At 38.6% G+C, this 25,596-nt stretch overlaps 1 protein-coding gene across 1 annotated transcript in view; it reads right to left on the reverse strand.

Moving 5' to 3' along the window:
• The window catches only part of KIT (KIT proto-oncogene, receptor tyrosine kinase), an 85,909-nt gene that overhangs the window by 39,935 nt on the left and 20,378 nt on the right, over positions 1-25,596 (reverse strand). Inside the window, exons 2-5 of the mRNA XM_060778533.2 lie at positions 12,278-12,526; positions 6,037-6,318; positions 4,315-4,451; positions 263-422 (exon numbers count right to left, since the gene is read on the reverse strand). Of these exons, the coding sequence (XP_060634516.2) occupies positions 263-422; positions 4,315-4,451; positions 6,037-6,318; positions 12,278-12,526 (828 nt within the window). The remainder of the gene's footprint in view (positions 1-262; positions 423-4,314; positions 4,452-6,036; positions 6,319-12,277; positions 12,527-25,596) is intronic.

Below are 25,596 nucleotides of genomic sequence, written 5' to 3' on the forward strand. Positions count from 1 at the left end.
ACTGTAGCTGTAACAGAACACACAATGTGCATACCATGACTCAAGAGTGTGTGCTTTTGTCCACAACAGTGTTTTGGAAGTGGTTATTGTAAAACTGATTTGTTTTGAAACATAACATTAAAAATAAGTCACACCTATCTCTAACCATCTTCTCATTTCCCTTTCACCTTTAGTGGGCTGGACAATACACAAAATACATATATTTATTAATTGTTCTCCCCATGGCACAGAAATCTTACATGTCTGCAATGTTACTATTTACCTAGTACTGTCAAGGTTATAGTGACATTGGATGTTCCAAAAGGGTTGCTTCCTTGGCACGTGAATGCTCCAGAATCATTAACTCCCACTGAACGGATGCTCAGCATTAATTTTCGTTCATATCCATAATCACCCACATTCTTGCTTTTGCTTGTAAGATTCTGTTGGCAAAGGGGGAGGGGGGAGAGAGAAATTAACATCTCAGATACAGCGTACACAGCATCTTTCCCAGATAAATTAAAAATAGATGTAATTATAACTTCACCATATTAATATTCATAACTTAAAACCAGAATAATAAGCCATCATGACAAACCTGTCACTGGAACCTCTCCATACAAAACGACATTCGCAACGCAGTCCCTGGGAAAAAAAATATGTCCTTCCTAGAGCAGCATGCACACATTCATCCCTATTCTTATTTCCTTTCTCCAAATTCACTCCTATGTCCTTTGTATTCAGCTTTCTTTTCTAGTAATAACTACATTAGAGATTTGTCCTTATTAAGATATGTAGTCTTTGGGTGGCTTCCAATATTATTTCAGCAGCCAGGAGGCCACGGCTGGTTGTCTTCTGTTGTGCCCCTTCAGGATATTATGAAACAAGGATCACACTGGCAGAGCAAGACTTACAACAATGAAACTTCACAGCAGTGGAGTGAGACTATACCAGTGTGCAGGAGGAAATGCTACCTTGCGTAGTAGTTTCATCACTTAGGGCAGGACCCAAGACTAGGTTCAGGACATTTCACTGCCTCAGGCAACAAAATGGCACATCTCCCTTTCCTCATACTGATTTTTTTTATTTTTACACAGTTGTAATGCCATTTAAGTGAAATGAGCAGGTCAGTGTACGGCTGGCAGGGAGGCCACTTGGCACATATAGCTGTAATTTCCAACACCTTGATCACTCTTCTTTGTCCTCCTCCCCAGAGCCTACTGCCTGAAGTATTTGCCTCACAGTAATTAATGGTAGGGTCAGCTCTTGTTTTGCTGTTTCCTTTCCAGCCAGTCTCAGTAAAGGAAAAGTGATGTAACAGTTTTCATACCACTGAGGTGACAATATATATTTTTATTCTAGCATGGGTTATAACCATTATGGTGAGGGAGCACTCATTTCTAAGGACAGCATCTGATCTGTTGAGCTTGGGGAAAAACACATTTTTGGATTACAACTCTCAAAATCATTCAATCAGCATGGCTACTCATTATCAAGTAACTTTCTCATATCTATTGCTTTCTTAGAGCCTGAACGAACTTATTTTGAGAATTAGTGGCCATGCTTGTTGGATGCTAGAGCAGAAGAGTCAACTCTTGGAAATATTCCTACTAGGAATATTTTGTATACAAACAAATATGAAAAAAGAAAACGCAGGAACAAAAACAACGAAAATCAGCAAAATATGAGAGTAAGAAATCAAACAAGTGAAAAAGCATTTTAATACAAAATTTATAATGATTTTGGAAGTATCCCAGTAGTCCCCTCTGCAGGTCCCATGTTTGTCTGGTACCTAGTGAGGCTTTGCTTCACCATTTGAGTAGGTAAGCTGCAAACTGCCATCAGATAAAGCACTTAAGAGACCCAAGAGGTGAAAAGGATGGTGGATTAGCAGAGAATGGCATCTAGGACTCCAGGGAGAGATTACCCAGGACATATCTTCCCCAAGGCTATGAGATTTATCTGTCGTTACAATGCCACATGAATCCCTTTTCTATTCACACACAAGTTGTTGGTTATATATTTTAATCAACCCCACCTCCCAAACATACACACCTCTTAACTGTTGTCAATTAACAGTGGAATTGTACTTAGAAGGTTAAAAGCACTCTTGTTGGGAGGTTATGAATTTTAACCCTTGCATGCCCCCAAAATACAATATAAAAAGCCACAGATATCCTTCAATTTCTGAATGGCCAATGATTTAGAGACAGTTAGGCTGAGTCGCCATTAGGCTGAGAATTGTGGTATATAAGCGAAGTAAATAAATAAATAAATAAATAAATAAGTTAGGCCATTATCTCAAGGGAGTAACTGCTAGTAAGGCTCCCTGGAACCATTTTTGATTACACTGTTTGCCCTGCTTCAGTTCCTCTGGCACACTTGTTGCACACCCTCAGCCTACCCCAGCCTTGACTCAACCTGGAACTGGATTCAGCCAAACAATCCACTCTTTTTGAAAATAGCAAATAATCATAATAATCACAATCATCATCACAACAGCAGTGATTTTTGAGTTCAACTGCATGCCTTTTTCATACTTGCATCCTCCTCCTAATGAAAGTGAGGGTTCCACAGCACTATGCTGCTTCCTGCCTCATCCTCCTGAGGAATGCAATGAAATCCCCAACCTGCTTTTTTCTTTTTTTGCTTCCTATTTCCCTCCTACCACTCAAGGGTGTTTTGATTGTGTTTTTCCTGCATGGCAGGAGGGGGTTGGACTGGATGACCTCTGGGGTTTCTGCTATTGTTATTGGTTCTACTACTACTACTACTACTACTACTACTACTATTACAAAGACTGGACTGGCTGGCCCCAGAGATCTTCCACTGAAATACTGTTAAGTTTATGTTTTATGTCTTCCTTCTGAATGCTGTATTGTTCCTTCTTTCTTTCCTTTTTTTTTGACACTGTGTGAATTAGTTCACACAAACACTCTCCATCCATCTGCCACTGACTATATATAAAAACACAATATATAATATATAAACATTTCTTGGGGCTCTACAAGAAACCTTTACTTTGAGAACCTCAGATCTAAAGGGTTTAAGTCAGAGAACTATTGTTTCAGACCTTCAAGGTCCTTGTCTTGAATGTCTAGCTTTCTATCTTTACCCCCGAGTCAAATACTGTTCCTTTAAGAAAACAATTCCCCAAATCCCCAGCTACCATGGCAACTCTGCCTTTCTCCTGAACATCACATTATGTCTTGTGATGTAGAAAACCTGGGTCTTGTTCCACAAGTAGATCCCTGTTCGGGGGTTGAAAGACATGATCTTAAAAATGCTTTTTGAATGCATTTTGAAATCTGGTTTTGGATAACAACTCCCAGTAGTCACGTATGGCCAGTGGTTAGAGATAATGGAACTTGAAAATGTCTAGAGCAGTTGATTCCCAACCTTTTTTTTGACTAAGCACCACATGACCAGGGATCACTTTGACCAGGGACCACTCTTCAACATTAGTACCAAAAGGGTTACAAATCAGTTTTTGGTCAACTTTAGATTTGGTTTGGTTATTTGGGATGCTGATTCAGAAAACTGCATTGGATAGACCACATCAACTCAAGTTTATGATACAGAACATATGCCATCCAGTAATTGCCATCTGCTCACAAACAGAAAACCATATTTAATAATCTTGAGCAGCGGGCCTTATTTTAGGTCTTGTAGCCTACCAGTGGGCTGTGTCCCACAGGCTGGGGACCACTGGTCTAGAGGTCTACAATCATGGCAGCTGAGTTCGTTAACTAACTTGTGACCCCATAACCTGAAGGCACTAGATTCAGATTTTGGGAGCTAAGCAAGGTCTGGGCTGACTACTACTTGAAAAGGAGAGTGCCAAGGAACACTAAGCTCTGTAGGCTGTATTTCAGAACAAGACAATGATAAATCATTTCTGCATCTTGTCTTTAAAAAGCTGGGTTGAGACTTCTCGTTGAAATGAATCAAATGAAGTAGATGAGGAAATCATGTTAGTGGAATTCCAAAGATCCTATAGTGTAAGTCAGACATTCCATACAAATCCACGGATTGTTGCCAAGCTAGGCTGCTAGAAGGTATCTCAGCTGCCATCTGAGGCAACTGCTTCTTATTTCCTCAAGAGCAGAGGGCTGATGTCAAGGGTATGGAGCAGAATGGCAAGAAGTCTGCTGAAAGGCTGAGTATCCACTTGAGATTTGCCAAAACCATTGTTCTGGATAACAACTCTTGCTATAAATTTTGTTTTGTTGCCAAAAATGTTGTATACATCCTCAATGCCATCCTATGTTGTTTTTGTAAAGATTGGTCTTTTCAAGTACATTAGTTAAGACTGATGGGATATAATGAACTCACCACATTGGTTGGAGAAATCCAATTAGCCCGCAGAGTGCTATCTACATCTCTGATTGTGCACGTAACTTCAAATTGTTCACCTTCTTTAAGAAGCTGGTCGGCTTTGGATAAGGTGATGTCTGGAAGGGATTTGTGAACTGGAAAACAATTTAGGCGTGTATTATTTTTCACTACAAGCAGAGACTTTAAGAGAGAAGTGGGGGAGGGAAATCAACAATTATTAACCTCTAAAAAAAATGTCACACCTTGAGAGTTGATTTTAAATCTCCATAATACAGTAGAATAGTGCCTTTGTGTGAAGGAGACCTCTTAGTTAAAGAATGAAAACATTTACTGGAACTAAGTAACATGCACAAATAACTCTATGTTTAATCCCATAGTGAAAACATATTCCAGAAAAGATATTCCATAATCATTTTTGTAATATTAAAACTCAGAAATGTCCTTATCCACCCATAAAAGCTCAATGTAGGAAAATCAGGGAAGGCCAATACTTTCTATGTAAAGGGTCACATTGGTTTGGGGATAATCTGTAAAGAGCTAGATCAAATCAAATCAAAACATTTATTTCGGTCATTGACCAGCACAGGAAATAGTGTCACGTTTCCATACAAACCTGGCATGTTTGGTACATTAAACATATAAATACAACTACTAAAAACACAATATGGGTGAGGGAGCAGAAGGGGAAACAGGGTAAAAACATACAATGCCCAGATCCATCACCAAATTGTAGATTCAGGGAAGAAGATTACTGGACACACAGTTGACTTTTGGAACTAGTCATTCCCTGGCGGATTTTGTCTGCTGCTGCACAAAACTTTGCGACATTGTAGGTTGTAGCTGAATTAGTATCCGCAAGTAGCAGGGAGATATAAAATTGTCCTGAATGGCCTGGGTGCTTGTCTATCAAGGGTAAGATAAGCCTGGCACGGGTATCCCTGTAGAACGGACACTGAAGGAGCACATGTTCTATTGTTTCCACATGACCCGAGTCACAGGGGCAGAGTCTCTCTGGGAAAGGGATCTTCCGGTAGCGGCCTTCGAGTACAGCTGATGGGAGAGCGTGGCATCGGGCCAGGGTGAAAGCCCTCCGATGAATAGGAACCTCTAAGTATGTTAAATATGCCATAGGGGAGGCAAGGTATCTGCTGTCTTCACTGACAAGGAAGGTTGGAGCCGAGACCAGATCTAGTTGGCGCTCTGTGTCTGTGATACGTTGTTTAATAAGTGCTTTGGCTTGATTGTAATCCATAGCTAATAGTAGACCTGGAGAAAATCCCAACGAGGAGATTTTGGATGCTACCGCCTGCTTCCATGTGGATTGGAAGTCATCCTCCATGGTTAGTGGGGCAAGGCCAAGGGGTGCACGGGACAGTGATGTTAAGACATAGGTAGGTGTGACACCAGTGGAGCCAAAGACCAAAGCAGATGAGTTCCCTATCTTTTCTTATTCCCACCCCATTCTTTCTTCCTCTTCATCTAGCAAGATTCCTGGAAAATGGACAGTACTGCAGAAGTATGACTTGGACATTTGCATAAGGCTTTGGAAATTAGGCTGGGAACCACATCAAATCCAACTGAGGCCTGCATGTGGCCTCAAGTTGAAGGTTTTCCACCTTTGTTTAAGATGCAATCTACTGGTTGCCTAAACTGTAGAAGCACACAACTATGTTCTAGATCTTAGCAAGACATTGCAGACAATACAAAGATATGCATTACCTGGCCGCACAACAAGAGTGATGGCTTCTGACTGTTTTTCCTCTCCGTTGTGTTGTGCTACACATTGGTAACAACCCCAAAATGATCTTTGCACATTTTTTATGGTAATTCCTTTCTGAGGGTCAGGTTTTAACACAATATTCTCAGGTAGAGACTTTGCATTTTTACATCTTTTCAATGTGAAATTTGAAATGTCTGGGTCTGTCACTGGGCATTGAATAAGAGCATCACTGTCTTCCACTGCATACGTGACAGGTTCATGAAAGAACAGAACCTTTGGATCTGAAATGAAAACAAAAACATTTTCTTGAAAACTATATATTGAAACAGTTATTCAGATAAGACTGCAACAGCATGCAGACCTATCTGGAACAAGCCACAAATTAAAACTATTCCTTGTATTGATTGGCATATTAAAATATATTCTACATTACAATTCAAGCAATTCATACATTTTTATTATCAGCTGGGCCTCACATTGCTTAATAAAATCATTTCAGAATTTCAAGACCTCTGCTAGGCTTTCTTGTAATCCACTGGAATCATTTAGAGATTCTATACTCTTGTAGGAATCGAGGAAATACTACCATGCAGACCTGGTTCCAAGGAACGCATGAGTAATCTTCTTTTTGGTAGACAAAGCACAAATAGAAAGGACTGTTTCTTGGCAAAGTAACAGTTTCTCATGAATCAGTATCTCAGGAAGAAGAAATATTAATGATGAGCTCTGACCATTTTCAATTCGTAGGGAAGGGAAAACAGAAGGAAAGACGCATGCATCCATCTGTCCATCAGGTCTTGCTTTTTTTGGAGAAGTTCATAATAGTGAACCACAAGCACTACCATCACCAAACCAGGCCTGGGCAGCACAAAGAAACATCCATAATGAAGGTACTTAAAAATATATAGGCCTAGCCTACACTGCCATATAAAATCCAGATTGTCTGCTTTGAACTGGATTATATAGCAGTGTAGATTCATATAATCCCATTCAAAGCAGACAATGTGGATTATCTACTTTGATAATCTGGATTCTATGGCAGTGTAGAAGGTGCCATAAAGAGCATGGAAGGAACTAAATGCATGAGGAATGGATATTGAACTTCAAAGATTAAACAAGCAACAGTAAGATCTTCACCATCCTTCACCAAGAACCCTACCACCAAGGTCTTAGAAAGAAGTTTTAAAAAAATTCCTGCAGAGAACTATCAAAACAAAACCAATCACCCCAAAATACACTTCATTGTACCCCCCCCCCCCCCCAAGCACTGTGAATGGACTTTTGGTATGTATGGGAACTTGGAAACTTGAACTGTCAAACCAGCAAAGTTCTGTTTTATCCCCTCCTCTGACAATTTCTTTGACTAAGCTGTTTTGCAGACACATTGCCTGCTTTTAACTGGATTCATAAACTGGTCCAAACTGCTTTGGCTTAATCTGTTCTGAACCCAGTTCAGACTGATCCAGTCTGATTTGCAACCAATCCAAATCAGTTAAATGAAGTAATTTGCAAAACTCTAATAAAAACAGCAGGTGCCAGGGAAAAAAACCTGAGGACGACTGTGGAAAAAAAAACAATAACATGGAGGAAAATGACAAAGAAACTCAGGCCACATATATACTGCCATATTATGCAGTTTTAGAATGCAGCTTAACTGCATTGAACTGCATGATATGGCAGTGTAGACTCATATAATCAGTTCAATGCAGTTAAACTGCATTCAGAAAATTCATTATACAGTAGTGTAGATGAGTCCTAAAGTGGAGGAAAGTGGGAGCCAAAGGGAGAAATTATTCTGGAATATGGTTAGCAAACCTCCAAGAGACCAAATGTTTCTTATGATCCTGGGCAAATAGAGACAACATATCTAAAGAGTGGGTGAACTCTAAAGGCACAAAACTCTGAAAACAGCGTACAATATTCTAAGCATTTGCTTAATCAGCCTAACCTTCACCTCTAGTGTCTGTCTCAGGGTTTGGATAAATAGGAACTACCTTTCTATCAGTATTATAGTCTCTGCTTGAATCCCACTGAAAGCCAGCACTCGGTTACAAACATGCTTGGCCAGCCATGTACCTTTGGGAATTTCACAAGGAGAATGTGAAGGTGCCAGCTATCCACTCTTGCTTCTTCCCAGCATTTGATGGCCAGAGGGACCATTGATGACTGGTGAACAAATAATACTGTGTGAACACTGGTTGTGATTTTCTTCTGGTTCCCTAAAACTCCACTTCTACAATCTGTTTGTGAAAAGGTGGATTTTGCCTACATCAGCAAAGCTATGAGAAAATTTGCTGACTTTGAAAAATACTACTGAAATGTCTATTTGTTTTTCAAAACAAAGACCTGAAGCTATCTGTACAAATGAATTCTTACTCATATTAAATTATAATTAATTACAATCTACATGTCCCATTGAAAATTTAAAAAATCTTTGTTTAAATATGCTTTGCTGATCATTAAGAAAGCATGATAAACCCTCCTCTAGATATATCATCTCCATTTAACACTTAAAAAGGAAATTGCAACAAATATATGGGAACAACAGTCAATAGGTCACAAGAAGGACAAGTTCTGGGCAACACTGAACTTCTCTTCCAATTGTTTTACACTCTTCACTATCTCACCCAGGAGGGGCAATTACCACGAAACAAGAACTTTAATGGTTTACATTGAGAAAAGCACATCCTATATTGTACTATCTCAGTGTGGCAAATGACAAAATCAGTTTATAATATTTACATTTTTGTAACAGTGTTTGAATACTACTAGATAAAGTAATGCAGACATCCAGTTGTTATTCTCAACTTGAACAGACCCACAGAATCAATGGGGATTTCATGAGTGAACACTTATATAACTTCTACTGATTCAGTGGGTCTACTTTATCAGAACTAATAACTGAATAATAAGCAGAGTTTTGAGTCAGCAAAAGATTTCAATTGTTTGTAATATGCAAATTCTGCAACCAGAGGAAAGACTAGATATATATTTTCTCTTCCTGGAAACCCGTGAAGTATTTTTAGGTTATCAGAAGAACACAACAGATTGAATGTATAGGTTATTTTTAAATAGGAAATGAATTACTCTGCTTATATTTTCCAGTGCATCCTATTGTGTGTTTACAGGCTGCAGGGGATGGAGGAATAACACCACATAAATTCCCACCATATTTCTATTTCCTTTCATTTATTTAGCATGAAATATATCCTGCACAGCAACATTCACACTTCAGTTCATTATCATGAGCAGGTTTTTCCCATCTCATTAACAAATGGGGATTCCTGTAGAAAGTGCTGTGAGATCAAATGTTTAATCCCTTTGCAAAAGAAAAGAATTTAAATAGAAATTCTTGACTGATTGTTATTGTGCCTTCAAGTTGTTTTATATTCACAGTATCCCTAAGGTGAATCTAGCAGAGGGGGTTTTCTTGGCAGGAATTGAGCCTTCTTTTGAGAATGAGAGTGTGTCTTGCCCAAGGTCATTCTGTGGGTTGACACGACCAAGCAGGAATTGGAAACCTGGTCTCAAGGCTCAAGGTAGACTGCGAAAAGGCCAATGGTTATGCTACTAACAGGACATGGTCACAATTCCCTTGTGTATAGAAGGGTCCTTCACATCAAGACACTGGTCATGTAAGGTGCTCCCATATCAATACTGTTGTTCCTCAAGGAGACTGATGCAGGGTCACCCTACATAAATTACCCTAAAGAAGAAACAACCACCTTGCTTTAGAAACTAGTAGAATCCTTTCCTCCTTCACTTAATCATATTTTTACAACTCCAGAAAATCGCATTTCATTTTCATAGAAATGTGATAACTGTCATTCATCCTCTGTGGCATGGATTAACAAAATATAATCCACAAGCTGCATTTGGCCCTCATGATCCCAATGTGTGGTACAGTGGAACCTTGACTTACGAGCATTTCAATTTAAGAGTTGTTTCTCAGCCTGGGTTTCACACTTTGGTATAAGAGCAGCACTTTGAATTAACAGCTTGCATGAGAAGAAGCAGCCTCCATGCCTCGTGCTCTTGTCCACCTCGCTGTCTATTTCACTCTTGCCCACTTTGAGAAACTTTGAGTTAAGTTAATTTTGTGTGGTTTTTATTCCTGGTTATGTTTAGCTTCATGAAGAGAGAGAAGGAGAGAGCTCAAGAGAGGTAGGGAGGCTGGAATGGGTATAGTATGAAGAAAATGATGCTTCTGCCTGCTCATCTTGTGCTTCCTTGCCACAACTTGAGGCTTCTCACCATTTTAAAGTTGATATTTATTGTAACTGTGCATTTATATATTCTTTGTTATTTATAAAGTACATTTTCTTTTAAAACATGTAACAAAAGGGGGTGGGATTTCAGGCCCCTGGAACGGATTAATAGCATTTCAAGGAGAAACCTCGCTTTGAGATAAGAGCATTTTGAGTCATGGAAAGAATTACACTCTTAAATCAAGCTATCACTGTACTTGAATCTTTCATAACGTGCCCCAAAATCTACAGATTGGCCCAATTCCTTAGAATAGTGAAGTGCAAAACACAACAATATTGTGTTCTCCCAACCAAATCTATGAAAAACTGGTTGAAAACTGGCATAACTACCATCACATTGAGCATACTTATTTGGTCCTCAGAGGGTACTGGGGTACCCTCTGTGGTCCTCTCTGCAGTTGCTCACTCATGTCCCAGGGCATTTGTGGGGGAGAGGGAGCAGATTGAAATTCAAGAGTAGTTGAAATACATAAACCAACAGAGGTTGGGCTGAAATTTCTATTAGCCCTGTCTAATATACCCACTGATAGGGATTATGGGCTTCATTGACTAATAATATATATATATTCATCCTTACATCAAAGGGAGCATTTTGGAAGCGGAAATGACTCTCCATTCAGCAGAACATTGAGACCAAATAGATAAGAAAAGCAACTACCAGATAGAAAAAAAGAGATGGGAAGGAAATCAGAAGCCAAGGGCAATGTGGCTATTATTATTCAAATCCAGGTATCAAAATAATACTGTGTTCCCTGGAATCCTTAGCAGACTACATGGTTTCATCCCATTCTTTAAAAGAATGGAAAACTACTGAAACATGGCAGAACAGGATTATTTTGCTCCCTTTTCTCTCACTAACACTTAAAACTGTGGAAACCACCTCACCAATTCCCCTAACTAGAACTCATTCTGGTTGCAACTCTACAGTTTTCAGGGGTGGTGGTGTAACTCCCCCCCCCCCCCATCTTAAGTGTTACCATAGAAAAATTCTGGCAAAATATGTATTTGCTATTTGCTAGTACTTCCAAAAACCCTTTTAGTGGTATAATGGCCCACTCCATTGGAATACTCATTAGAAGCCCACACTTTAGATCCACAGCTTATATTAGTCTCAAGAGGTTTAGACTCACTTGGGGATATTTCCAGTCTGCTCTGGGAGACAGCCACAGATTGAACATCGCCAGCTAGGACTGCAGTGTCTCAAGGGCATCTTTTGAAAGCCATATTGTCCACAACAAATCCCTTAAGTAATATTTTCAAAGAGAGTTGAGGAACTCAAGTCTTACTGGAAGTGAATATCTGCTTCTAGTTTCAATGAGTGACATGCTGGAGAAATCAGGTGCTGCTTAAGTGCAATTACTGTTACTACTATTATTTATTTATTTGCAGTACTTGTATACCGCTTTTCTCACCCCTAGGGGGACTCAAATTTATTAATTAATTAATTAATTTACTTTATTTGTATACTGCTGTTCTCAGCCCTTAGGCGACTCACAGCGGTTCACAACAAGACAGCAAAAATTCAATGCTACAATAACACGGTATAAAAAACAGTTAACATCATAACACATTATACGATAATATACAATTAACAACAATAGCCATTCACTAGCGTCTCATCACTAAAAACATGATCCAGATCTGTCATCCATTGTTCCATGGGAAACCTTTACCTTACTTTATGTTAATATGCATTATTTGGGGTAGGTCCATAGCTTTCATCAGGTTCTGAAATGGGTCCGCAACCCAAAGTATGATATGAACCACTGATTTATCTGTTAGAGCGTGATGAGTCAGAAGTGAGTGTGTAGCATTTTGTGCCGGTAAGTAACACTATGTTCCTTATTGTATTTGACAAACCACACATGAATGGAATCTAATAGCCAGTGCTACCAGACGAATAATTTCTATACTAAAACCTAGATCTGTGTAAAAAGGAGAGAGAGGGAAAAGAATACCAATAGCACCTTACCTTTAACAAAGACGTAAATGGAGTCATTCAAGCCTTCTTTGTCCTTGCACATATATGTCCCTGTGTCTTTGGGTCCAACTTTATTTATGTAAATCTCCTGGTATCTAGGATGCTTCTGCTTTGCAGATGGGTCTGCATTTTGGATATGCCAAGCCACAGGCCCATCATCAATACAAAACAGCTTTAATTCTTCCCCGGTATTCAGAACTAAAGGGGATCCTGCTGGAGTGATCAAAGGTCTTGTGCCATCTGTAATAAATAAATAAATAAATAAATAAATAAATAAATAAATGTATAAGACATTGTTACTTTAATTTGTAATTTTATTTCTTCTGAAAAAAGTAACTAAAGTATTACAGTTTCAACAATTCCATTGCTCTAAAATAAATGTTGATAGTTGCTTCAATATTTTTATCCAGCTTGCCTGATTCGGTTGACAGAAATCTAAAAACATAGGGCTTTTTCACATTTCACAGTTATAACATTATAATTCCACTTTAAATGCCATGGCAATCTCCAATTGAATCCTGGGCTTATACTTTGATGAAGAATTATAACACTATTGCTGAGAATTTTAACTGCCCTTACCTAAGTGGCAAATCCATCCCTCAGGACATGGAAAGAGCCTCCTATAAGATTGAATATATATAGTTGGGCATACTCTGGGCAATGTTTCTTGTAAATGGCTAATCTTCCCAACCCAGAAGCATTGCTTTACAACATATATGGAATGCTATTGACACAAAATGATAATAATCCCCCAGGATGAGAGAACCATGATGATTAAAAAGGAATTATAGCACTATAAAATGGAGACCTTGATTCCAAGGACCTATATATAAAGACAGCAATGTGAGGTTTGCTTATATAGCCTTTTTTTGGCAGAGTCTACACCTACAATTGCTATCCTACACAGATACATAGGCATGTCAGTATTTGCATCTAGTTTGTTTTGATGTAAATATGGAAGAGCAGTATGGCTTAAACTCTACTCAATCAATGGAACTTACATAATACCAGCACAGTAACACCAGCACTGGTTGATCTCATTTACTGTTATCTCTACACTGAATGGTGATCCCTCTTCAGTGTTTCATGTAGGAGTCTATCTACTATTAACTTGCAATGCAGAGGATTCAGTCTTGAACCCTTCAGATGCAAATTTGGTGGTCAATCACAAAGTTCTATCTTTCCCCAATCTATTCTGACTCATGTAGTAAACTCTGTGTTCAAATAACTAGATGCAGCAACTGTATGTTATCACACCTAATACACACATAATGTTATGTTTACTGAAAATAACAGTTACTGTGCTAAAGGGGATCTGGGAACTGGTTTAATTCTAGTCAAATTTCTGTAATATTGTTTGCTGTGCAGAGATACCCATAAAAAGTGGTAATCAATGGTCACATCTTGTGAAAGAGCAAATATATTTATCATAAGAAATACCTTTAACCATTACAGGCTCAGAATTTCTCTCTGGTTATCTGATGCTTTCTTTATTTCTATCAACTGGCACTCTGACAGATTTTGGTTTGTTTTATTTTTTATAATCCCTATTTGGCTTATAATGTACTAGTTTGATGCAGACAAGAAAAACAGTTCACTAAATCATTTCTTTCAAAAATTGATTCTTCTCACTATTCGAGACAATGCCACCAAGCTAAGTCGACAAATGAAGTTTGCATAGATTATCACACAACATATATTATATGTTTATCTCAGCCCCTAAGCAGGTCTTCAAAGCACAAGAGATTAAGAGAATGTCAGGTAAACTCCCCAGTTAGTGAGAAATCTAAAAAAAGTGTAACACAATAAGGAGTTTGAAAATCTGGAGCTGGATCTCTAGAACTACAGAAGAATTGCAGTTCTGTTCTATAGAATCACTGAAAAGCAAATGACTTCAGAATGTTCGTTTTAAAATGCTCTTTTATAACAATCTGCATCTATACACAATCTGTGTGTAACACAATAAAGCAAAGAGGGTTTGCGAACCCTAGAGCAGGGGTTGTCAAACTTTTTCATATGTGGAGACCTTTTTGAAGCAAAACTTTCTCATGGAGCCTCAAGCAATGTTTATATCTTATATTACATATAATGTACATATATCGGGCATGGGCAAGCTTTCGGACACAAGGACCACACTGTTTTTTTAAAAATTTGACAGAAGGGCTGGGTTAGAGGCAGAGTGTTTGTGTGAACTAAATGAAAAAAAATGAACTAATTCCTATGCACACTGCACATATCTCATATGTAGTGCATTAAAAAAGGAAAGAAAGAACAAAAAAGAAATTAAGAACAATTTTAACCAACATAAATTTTCAGTGGAAGACCCCAGGGGGCATCTAGTTCAACCCCCTTATGCCATGCAGGAAAAGCACAATAAAAGTGCCCCCAAAACATGACCATCCAGCCTTTTTTGTAATAATAATAATAATAATAATAATAATAATAGCAACCTCAGGGGCCACCCAGTTCAACTCCCTTCTGCCATGCAGGAAAAGCACAATCAAAGCACTCCCTGAGTGATGGGAGAGAAATAAGGTTTTCAAAGCAAAGAAGGCGGAGGGGGGGGGGGGAGCTGGGTGGCAAGAAAAAGAGTGTGGCAACAAGGGAGGTGGGGAAGAAAGTGTTTGTGCCCCAAGAGGACCCTGCTGCTGTTTCAGTAACTCCAAAATGTAATTTCCCTGCATTTCTCAGGAGGAGGAAAGAGGAAGAGGTGGGAAGAAGTATGACACTGTGGAGCCCCTGACTCACTCATGGAACCTCAAGGGTTCCATGGAGCACAGTTTGAGAACCCCTATCCTAGAGAATATGATCAACATAAATCATGGCCATAGACTGGGGGGGGGGGGGGGGGGAGGCTAAGGGTTCCATCCTTAGCCAAAAATACCCTGGTCTACTCATGGATTTTAACTGGTTAGCCAATTCATGAGTAAACCAGGGTTTTTTTTTAACCGGATACATTTAAGGGTTCAATCCCCCCCCCCCTGGTTATTGCAATGGACATAATCAACATAGGGCTTTTCAAATCAAGAATAGGGGAGTGTGTGTTACATTGGATAAAGTTTTGGACAGGAGTAGGGATATCTGAATTTAAATCTTAGCTAAGCCATGAAAATCATGCTTAGCTTAATACACTCAATCCAATGGGAAGTGGTCTCAACATCACAGTCAACTAGGAAAAGAATGTACAAACTAAGCATGCCAAATTAATGCCAGATCATGTGGAAGAGCTGATTCTATGATTTCTCCCCCTTATTCTGAGAGATGCCCAGTCTTTGGTCAATCTCTGACCATATGTACCCATTGAATCAAGTACTGAATAATATGTTGATGTTTAAGCAAATTTACATAAATTTAATGTCTACTCTAGTTTAAACTAACAACTGTGTGTATGTCCATATATTATATTTTCACACATGAAAGCAAGGGGGATCTACACCAAGAAATTCTGAAAGGATCAACCAGTACTGGCTGATCTTGGGTTCATCTCTCAGCTTGACTCATGTATCTTTGTTTGGAACAGAGATAGACAGAAAGTAGATTTGATAGGCAGGTACATAGAAATAAAAGATAGATGGACAGATAATCACACTACTGACATCAAACCACTTATTATTCCAATGGTTTGATATTAATTTCAACTTCTTCCAATCTTCATAGAATGCTTAACAGCAGAAAATATGAACATCAAAGCATTTTCTAAAGACATTAATATTTTCATGCATGCCTGACATTGTAGTTGCTCCTTTGGCAGTGTATTTGGAACAACAGTCTTCTTTCATTTTTTCACTTAGAAGTCATACATCCGAAGGCTACTGTTTTGCTTACATTAGATCTTCTCTTTTAACTCAGAATCACCTCTAACAAGGTAATCAATGTCTAAACATGTCTCCAAACCATCATGAATTCAATTACTTCTGCATTTCACTGAAGTCATTGTGTCCATTAGGAGCCTCTGGTTGCACAATGGGTCAGACCCTTGGGCCAGCAGGACTGAAGACCGACAAGTCAGAGGTCCAAATCCAGGAGCGTGGATGAGCTCTCTCTGTCAGCTCCAGCTCCCCGTGTGGGCAAATGAGAGAAGCCTCCCACAAGGACATCAAAACATCAAAACATCCGGAACATCCGGGCATCCCTGGGCAACGTCCTTGCACATAGCCAATTCTCTCACATCAGAAGCGACTTGAAGTTTCTCAAGTTGCACCTGACACGGAAATAAATTTTGTGTCCATTTATCCCTTCCGAAAAGGGCAAGCCAACACCACTTGTGACTGAAAAGCAATATGCACCACGGAGCAAAATTGTATGGTCATACCTGGACTAGAATAAGCTAAGGCAATTAACTTGTGATCCACTAGTTTACTGTATATACTTGTGCATAAGCTGATCACATGCGTAGGTTTTGGGGTCAATTTTCCTTTGACCTGTGGATAAGGCACGGGTAAAACTGTGGGCAATGTGACAAATAAAGCTTTTCATCTCTTTTGAGGAGATGCATAAAAGGAACATACTGAGAAAGAGTTAAAGAGGAGAGGATTTGTTTATTTCAGAGAGTATGTAAACTACATTGCTGATCTTGAATCTGTTTACATCTACAGAAATACAGATAAAGAAAGGAATATACATGAAGAAAAAGAATGACAATGAACCTGGGGAAAAGGGACAGGAGGAAGACCAAGAAAAGCAATCTGTCTTTATTATGGACTTAGCATAAAGGCAGTGAAAAAGAGGCAGAGTAAAAAAAGCGCTCCTACTCCATTATCCTTTCCACAACCAAGCCAGAAAAAGTTTCCATCCTTCCTCATTTTCCTTTTTGATCTGAGCAGAAATCATCAGCAGTGAGTGAAACAGAAGAATGTGGTGAGCATGTCATTATGGGCAGTTAAGGTAAAGGAGCATAATAATGGCCATTTTATATAAGAATTTACTGAATAAGATTCTCTGTAGAGTGACTATGGAGGCCATTTATAAGAGTGGCTTATGGCAAGCCCCTATTAAAAATGGCCACCATCATTTTTAATAGGAGCTTACCACACACATTATGAGCAAGAGAGGAGTAATAAAGGGGAGCACTTTTCATGACTGCTTCTTGCCATTGTTGTTGTCCTGGGTTCCTATTCTAGCATTGACCCATGTATAAATAGCCTCATGTTTTGGATGGAATTTTGTCTTTTCTTTTTAACTTTTAGATGAATGACAATCAAACGCCAATAGTCACATATATTATAGCTATCACACTACTGTGTCGCAACAGTTTGGAAAGCTCTGCTCCAGGGTGTCCTCTGCCCAAATGACAAGAGAAACCAACAGGCATAGCTCCATTACAATGAAGCCTACAAAATACAATAAGGAGAATCTATCGGTGGACTCCCCTTGGCATGACAGGTTTTAAGGTAATTGGAATGGGGGCAATTTCCTATCTCTTCAATATCCTACAAGGCACCCCTAAAACAATGCTAGATGGACAGAAAATCACTAATATCTAGTTTAAAGGAGATATACAGAGCTGAAGGAATGGATGGGAAAGACAAGAGAAAAAAGTCATGCATGTGGGCTGCTGGATTTAGCACAATCTGAACTGGTGCCGGTGGTTTTACCAATCCACATCTGACAATATATGTGTTCTCTATGAATTTTCTAGGTCCTCCAGTGACACTATAGTTAGTATATTCAACAAAAGTTGTTCATTCCAATAGGGTTTTCTATTATTCAGTTTCCTGTTTCCATGGTAATTTTGTGAACACATGGATAATACTGTATATTAAACATTGTTATAAAATACAGTACATACAATTTACCTTGATAAGTACATTATACCTGTGATTATACAAAACCCCAGTATAATAATTGCATCATATGTAATGAAAGAGAATCAAAAGGGTTGTAATCCTATATATGAAATCAACATCACCTGAATGCATTTAAATATAATCTTGGAGCCTTAATGAATATTCAAGTCACGTTTCTTATATTCCTTTCATGAAACCCCAATATCAAAAAGAAAGAGAAGGCTATGTGATTGTGTGAGAAAAGAAGCTGCGCAACACAATTCTATTCTCACAGGAGTCATTTACTGTCACAAATCAAGTTTTAAATAATACCCTCAGTTCTTTTCTGCCCCAAGTACAATCTCCTATATATGATTATAGCTTTCCCCAGTGCAATATTAACCACTCGAGAGGATGCATTATTTATTATTTTTGTCTTTTTTAGTAACAAGAGGCAATATTTAATCATTTCAATCTCCAATAAGTCAATTTAAATAATCTAAATGCTTCAATTTCTTTCTTTCTTTTTTATTCTGGCAGACTTTAAGATTTGAGTTTTTGCCTTGAATGATGAGTGTTAGACTTTCACTTGTTCTTTTAAAAACATTTTCCACTTTTAATTGGGTTTTACATTTTTATATAAAATTGCTTTTAAACTTTTTTATCCTGTGAATTTTTAACGATGTCTGTTTTTTACTGTTAGTTTTCCAGTCCTAAACTGGGGGAAAGATGGGATACAAATACTGTGGCTGTGGTTTAAAAAACATGATGCATTTTTATATTATTCAATTTTTTTAACAAAAAGAAACACACCATTGCTGACCATTATAACAAGTGACTTTTTTGTGCCAGTGAGCAATATCACTTGCTGGGCCTAAATACAGTAAAGGTACCAGATTCAAAGTCAGCCCTGGTCTGTACTTGGATGGGAGATTGCCAATGAATACCAGATGCTGCACGCTGTATTTCAGAGGAAGGAAATGACAAAGCTGTCAGAAATATTAAAAATTACCTGGGTATTTTTGAGTACAAAATTGTGAATCAAGCACTGAAAGAGTGAGTAAGCTGAAGCCTGTTAGAGTCAGTGGATCAAAGCGAGTATCGTCCTGAGGAGAGTGAGGTAAACCTCTGTGTGAGAGAAGTTTCATGTGAGAAAGCTCCAGTGTGTTTGTAAAGCTACTATGTATTTGTTTATTTGTGTTATGGAAACCTTATTTTCGTAAATAGTATAACCATATTATTTTACTACAAAGAAAAGAGATAAAATTGATCTGTGTGTTTTTGTTCTTTTTATCACTTTGGGCTACTGGTGTTAGGTCACGCTGCTGCTGATAAGTTACTCTGCTATACATTTCTGAGGAGGGTCTTAATAAGCCCACTCGCCCAACAAAAACAACTTCTGAATATTCCTTACCTAAGAAAACCCTATAAAATTAATGAAGTCACCATAAGTTGATAATTAACATGAAGGTATGCATGTATACACACAGAGGTCAACTGCAAAAAATTACTTTTTAAAATAAATTCATGTTATTCTGACAACTTTTTCAAGTAACATTTCCAAGCTTTGATATTAAGAGTGTTCATTATAAACACAGTATAACACTTATGCTATTCAAGTTCAGTTGTGTTTTTGAGTCCTTCCAACTTGGCACAGCCACTGTTTGCTTTGAATTAGCTATCCACCTGTGCTGCATTTTGCACATGACTACCCAAAGACAATGTTATCTGAAAGGTGATTATCACCTGTATTTCTTATTATGTGCTCAGCAGGAAGTTTGTAAAGATCTGGTCCCTGATATTCTTTCTTACATTCTCAGTACCAGGGGGAAAACAACAACAAAGACCACAATACCTATTCATTGTTTACCATCGCATAGATATCTCACATAGTCTCTTTTTTAGAACAAAGCATTCTGTGGTCACAGTTTGACATCTCGGGCTAGGAAGGCTTAATACAAACAGGTCAATTACCCTTCACAATTACAGTTCCTGAGCTAACTATCCCAACAGATCAATAGTGGCTCCTTTGGAAACTCTTGAAGGAGGGAGTGGGGAGATAGAGAGACAGGATTAACAAGAGTTCTGTTGTTTACCAAACGGGATGTTTCCACCATCTGTGAAGTTAATGTGATAATGATAATCTCTCTCTCTCTCCCTCTCTTTTAAGATTAATCCCTTTATCTTTAAAACTCTAAAGAAAAACAAGCCAAAATACAATGAATGTGGCAGGTCGCATCAAGGGTACTTAATTGCACACCACTTTAGAAAAATTAAATAAAAATTACATATATATATATAGAATTCCCAAGTGTATGGCCATAGACCATGAGGGATTTTTCTCATGGCCAAGGCCAAGCAGTGTGCAGGAAGACAGGAGGGAAGTGGCTATCTGGCTAAAATGTCATGGAAACAGCTGCAGAATGGGTTAGAAAGAGCAGGTGGAAAACAGGCACTGAGGCCAGGAATGTCAGATGGCCACTGCACTGAGTTACATCTGAAATTATAGGAGGTGTCTGTGGTTCTAGAACAGCAATAGGTGGGTGGTCCTCAAGTAGAATCATTTTTCAGCTGCCGACCTGGAACAGCTCCACGTAGACAGCTGTGTTATATTTCTATTCTGCATCCTATATCAAATGGCCACACAGTACACAAGAATACCAAATGTGGCTACCTGGATTGCTCACCTAATATAAGCACCCAACCCAAGCACACAAAACTGGAAGGTGACGAAGGAAGGAAGAACTGCTTCAGTCATAAGCTGTGGGTGGAGCTTTTGTTATGATGCATGACAAAATACGGAGGTGGAGAATCTGTGATCTTCCAGTTGTTGTTGAACTCCTGTTCCCATCAATCCTAACCAGTACAATATCCAACATGACAGTAAGGTAAATAATGTGTGCATTAGCAATAGTAGATAACAGAATATAAGAGTAAATGCACGGGTGTATATTTCTGCCTAGTTTCGTCTTACACGTTACAATATTGATACTCAAACTCTAGTTCTTCAGGTGGTCAATTCTCAGAATTCTCTGCTGCCTTGTCAAATAATCAGGGATTTTGGGAGCTGAAATCCAGGACACCTGGAAGACCAGAGTTTGGGAAACACTGCCTTACAGCATGCATATGTCTAGGCAAGCTATGAATGGTTATTAGTCACTATGGCTTTGTATTTGTTGTTTATTTGTTCAGTCGCTTCTGACTCTTCATGACCTCATGGATCAGCCCACAACAGAGCTCCCTGTCAGCCATGGCCACCCCCAGCTCCTTCAAGGCCAAGCCAGTCACTTCAAGGATGCCATCCATCCATTTTGCCCTTGGTCGGCCCTCTTCCTTTTTCCTTCCATTTTCCCCAGCATCAATGTCTTTTCCAAGCTTTCCTGTCTTCTCATTATGTGGCCAAAGTACTTCATCTTTGCCTCTAATATCCTCCCCTCCATTGAGCAGTCGGGCTTTATTTCCTGGATTATGGACTGGTTTGATCTTCTCATGGTCCAAGGCACTCTCAGAATTTTCCTCCAACACCACATTTCAAAAGCCGTCTATCTTCCTTCACTCGTCCTTCCTTATGGTTCACCTCTCACATCCATAGGTTACATGGGGAATATCATTGCTTTAACTACACGGATCTTCGTTGCCAGTGTAATATCTCTACTCTTCACTATTTGATCGAGATTGACCATTACTTCTTTCCAAGAAGTAAACATCTTCTGATTTCCTGGCTGCAATCTGCATCTGCAGCAATTTTTGCTTTATCACCAGTAAAAGAGCCAGCATGGTCTAGAGCAGTGGTTCCCCAGGTGTTTTGGCCTACAACTCCCAGAAATCACAGCCAGTTTACAAGCTGTTAGGATTTCTGGGAGATGAAGGCCAAAACATCTGGGGACCCACAGGTTGGGAACCACTGGTCTAGGTTTGAGCACTGGACGATGACTCTGGAGACGAGGGTTAGAATCTCTGCTCAGCCTTGTGCCAAGAAAACCCTACAATAGGTCGCCATAGGTCAGAAATGACTTGCAGACACATAATAACAACATTATCACCAATATCATACTTGTTACTTGTCGCTGCTTGCTGGGAAACACAGTTGTCTGCTGTCAGTGGGCTTATGGGCCACATTGGGACAAAATGTTGAATTATAAAGGCCCTCAATCTAATGTAGCACCAGTCTTTTTAATTACATGGGTTAATATCCTCATCAAATGAATGCTCCTGTCAGTCAAACAGTCATATCCACTTTCAGGATACTATTTAAAAAAGTTATCAGAGGACACCATCCCCACCTGGTTTTCATTTCCAACTTAGGTACAATATTTTTTGTATACTAAGCAGGCTCAAAAGTCTCACTAGGATCTTGGAGAGGGGGGTATTCTTCGCACCTTCTTTGAAATGATCCCTCCCAGCATTCTCATACTTTCTTCTTATTTCTCAGTGGTTTGATTTAGGCAGAGTTTGTTCTGAGATTAAATGGTGTACCAAGCGTAGCATGATTAATTTTTGTACCACTTTACCTCATGAATTCTTCCCAAACAAACATTGCCTGCTCAGAATATGTGTCAAATTTGACTTCAACTAAATCTGCAAGATAAAAACTGCTTTCTAAAATACAATCATCCTTCTTCCAGATTAAGAAAATGCTAATCACCTATTTGCTCCCAATGCTAATTTTCCTTCTCTGCCATTACATATTTAACTATACAAAATATGAAATAATTACATTGGAACAAATAAAATGGATCAAAACACACACTAATGGAAAATTGATTATGCAGATGTGTGGGGATTTTACTTTTTCATTCATCCTAGCCCTCAGAGGATGCTTTGCTTAATAGAATAGCATTCCCACGCAAACCCATCTTTGGAAGTACTTTTACAAGAATGCTACTCTTTCACTCTGAAATACTTTTTGGAATGTGGATTCTGGGTATTAAGTGACATTTTCTTGATTTCAGTAAGAATGGCAAGCAAGAAAGCTGGAATATGCAATATATTCTTCTCTAATACTATAGGTTGAATCACCAGTCATTTAGAAAACACTGAACTGAATCGAACTGAACCTCTCTTTGCAATATGAATGCTAATTATTTCAAGGGATGGAAGCAATTTAATCAAGATATTGAAGTTTCATTAAAGATATTCTGATAAGTCTGCTAGATAAAGCTTTTAGAAGAAAAAATAGCAATAACTACATAATTATTCTACTGTTGCTATTTTGTTATCTCTGGAATTTATTTCCCTTGCAATATCTCATTTCAAGAAAAATGCAACAATGAATAAAACATGCAGATTAAAATAATCTACACAACTAAACTGGGGACAAAAGAATGCTAATATTGTGTCTTTACTCATGTCGACAATGGCTGCACCTACTCTTTAATACCTGGATGGCAGTAGGAAGTTCAGAAGTGGAGACTCGTTGTGGAGTCTACAGGAACATTCTAGTCAAGGTAATTTTGAGATTGCAGGTGAGTGGCTCACTAAAATGGACAGCAGAACACAAGATTTGCGCTAGAGAGGATCCTGACCAACTCATTAATAGTTCAATAACAAGCTATCTATTCAAGCTCTAAGCTCCACTGAATGTTCGGTAGAGAACAACAGTGCAGTCCTAGTTCAGTCACTGAGGTTGAGTTTCACCTTGGAATATAGCTTTTTCTAGCTTTTCATGACAGAATACATTCTGAGAGTGTCAGATCTCCAGATTTCCTTCTCAGTTGATAAAGCGACATTTGAGCAAACGTGTTTCTTTTTATTGTCATGTATACTCAAATGACAATATGCCAAAGATGTTGTTATGGATGCCATGCACCATGGAGACTGTATGTATGCATTTAAGGTTTTTGTTATATTTTACATCCAACGCACTAAGCCTTGCATTCATAAGTCACATTATGGGGAAGGAGTAAAAACAGGGAGGAATAGTCTGTCTGTAAGTGGTTCTTTTTCTTACATAGCTAATGAAAGTGTGGGCTGGATGCCAATCTACATGCCATCCACACAATAAAGAGGAGTCAGTTTTGTTTCAATGCTATCGCTGTAAATTTTCACTTGAATAATGGTGATCAGACTCCACCTTTGTCTGTGAAAGCCAACTGATTAAAATAATTAATTCACACCCTCTTCTAGTCAACCACTGAGTGCATCTCTTTGTAAGAGGCCTTGCCATCCGATCTGCTTGACTCACGTAGTCAAAGGCTCCACTCTTTTGAGTCTGGGAAACTGACAAGTCATTATTTTCAGAACCGGACAAGGCAGTTCATGGCTCACTCCCAAACTCACTACACATCTGCAAGTTGCAAGTCAGTACTTCAAACAATATATACATTGTGGGCAGCTTTCTAGACACAAACCAAAGGAAGTGCAGAATACCCCAGTGGGTGTCTCTAGAGATGACTGAACCACTTCCAGCACTAACTGTACTTTTTGAGACAGGCCACAAAACACTTTCTGAGTTTGTACTTAATATAGAAGACCTAAAGTGCCCTCTTGCTCTCTTCTGGCACAGAGTACTGACACTGATACTCTGATCTCAGTCAAAGAATAAGAGAGACTGTTTTTTAATTCTTAAAAGGTGTTGTTGAAAAGTGGAATTAATGGTTTTATTATATTCTGGTTAAAATTTGACTCATGGAGCCTGCAGCAGTATGATTGGGACTTCCCATGCCCAGGAGGTATAAGTTCTGTGAAATCACTGTCTCTCTCATCATCATGTTCAACAGTCTTGCTTTCTATCTCTCTCAAAAATAGAAAGGCAAGGTGTCTGTCATCCTGTCCAACAGTATAGACAATGGATAGCTTTGTCCTGGGATGCAGCAACCCAAATGGAAGGTACTTATCAGAAACCATAAGGATCACTGTCATTCATTTCTGCTGGAACCTAGAAAAGTTACTCCTTTCAACAACAACAACAAAAGTTCATCCTCTGTTAAAATGCTTAACAATAGCCAACTTCCTGTTATATTACCTGAACTAAATAAAAGTTTTAAGGGCACAGTTATCCCCTGTGATGATATTATACTTAACTTCAGCTGCAAAGTGTGATCCTTATTTCAGTGGCACTATGCAGCTTGAAAGAAGATCACACTTTAACTTACTTGGTTCAGTGCTATGAAATCATGGGAGTGATAGCTTTACAAAGTATTTAGCCTTCTCTGTCAAATAGTGCTGGTGCCTAATCAAAATGCAACTGTATTGAATGCATTTTAATAGCACATTACTTGAAATTCTGCCTTTCTTTTTACTTTAAAGCAGTACTAGAAACTTGTGGCTATTATAATTCCTGACTATTGTATACATATAGAAATTGGGAGTCCCACAACAGCAGCCTCTCCTGTTTTTCATTCGATGTCTTATTTCCTGTACTTTTATTTCCTGTTATTTCATGTAAACTTTCTTCACATATGAAGAGTTTTTCATTGCTGCATCTATACACTTTGTTTGTAATATTTCATTTGATGCCATGAGGGACATCCGTTCTCCATAGTTGTTGAGAACTGCCAAGCAAAGACTACTACTCACAGGAAAGAAAAGGCACAGTACATCCGA

This window comes from Anolis sagrei, chromosome 5 (genome assembly GCF_037176765.1).
Source record: "Anolis sagrei isolate rAnoSag1 chromosome 5, rAnoSag1.mat, whole genome shotgun sequence".
In the NCBI taxonomy this organism is placed as follows: domain Eukaryota; kingdom Metazoa; phylum Chordata; class Lepidosauria; order Squamata; family Dactyloidae; genus Anolis; species Anolis sagrei.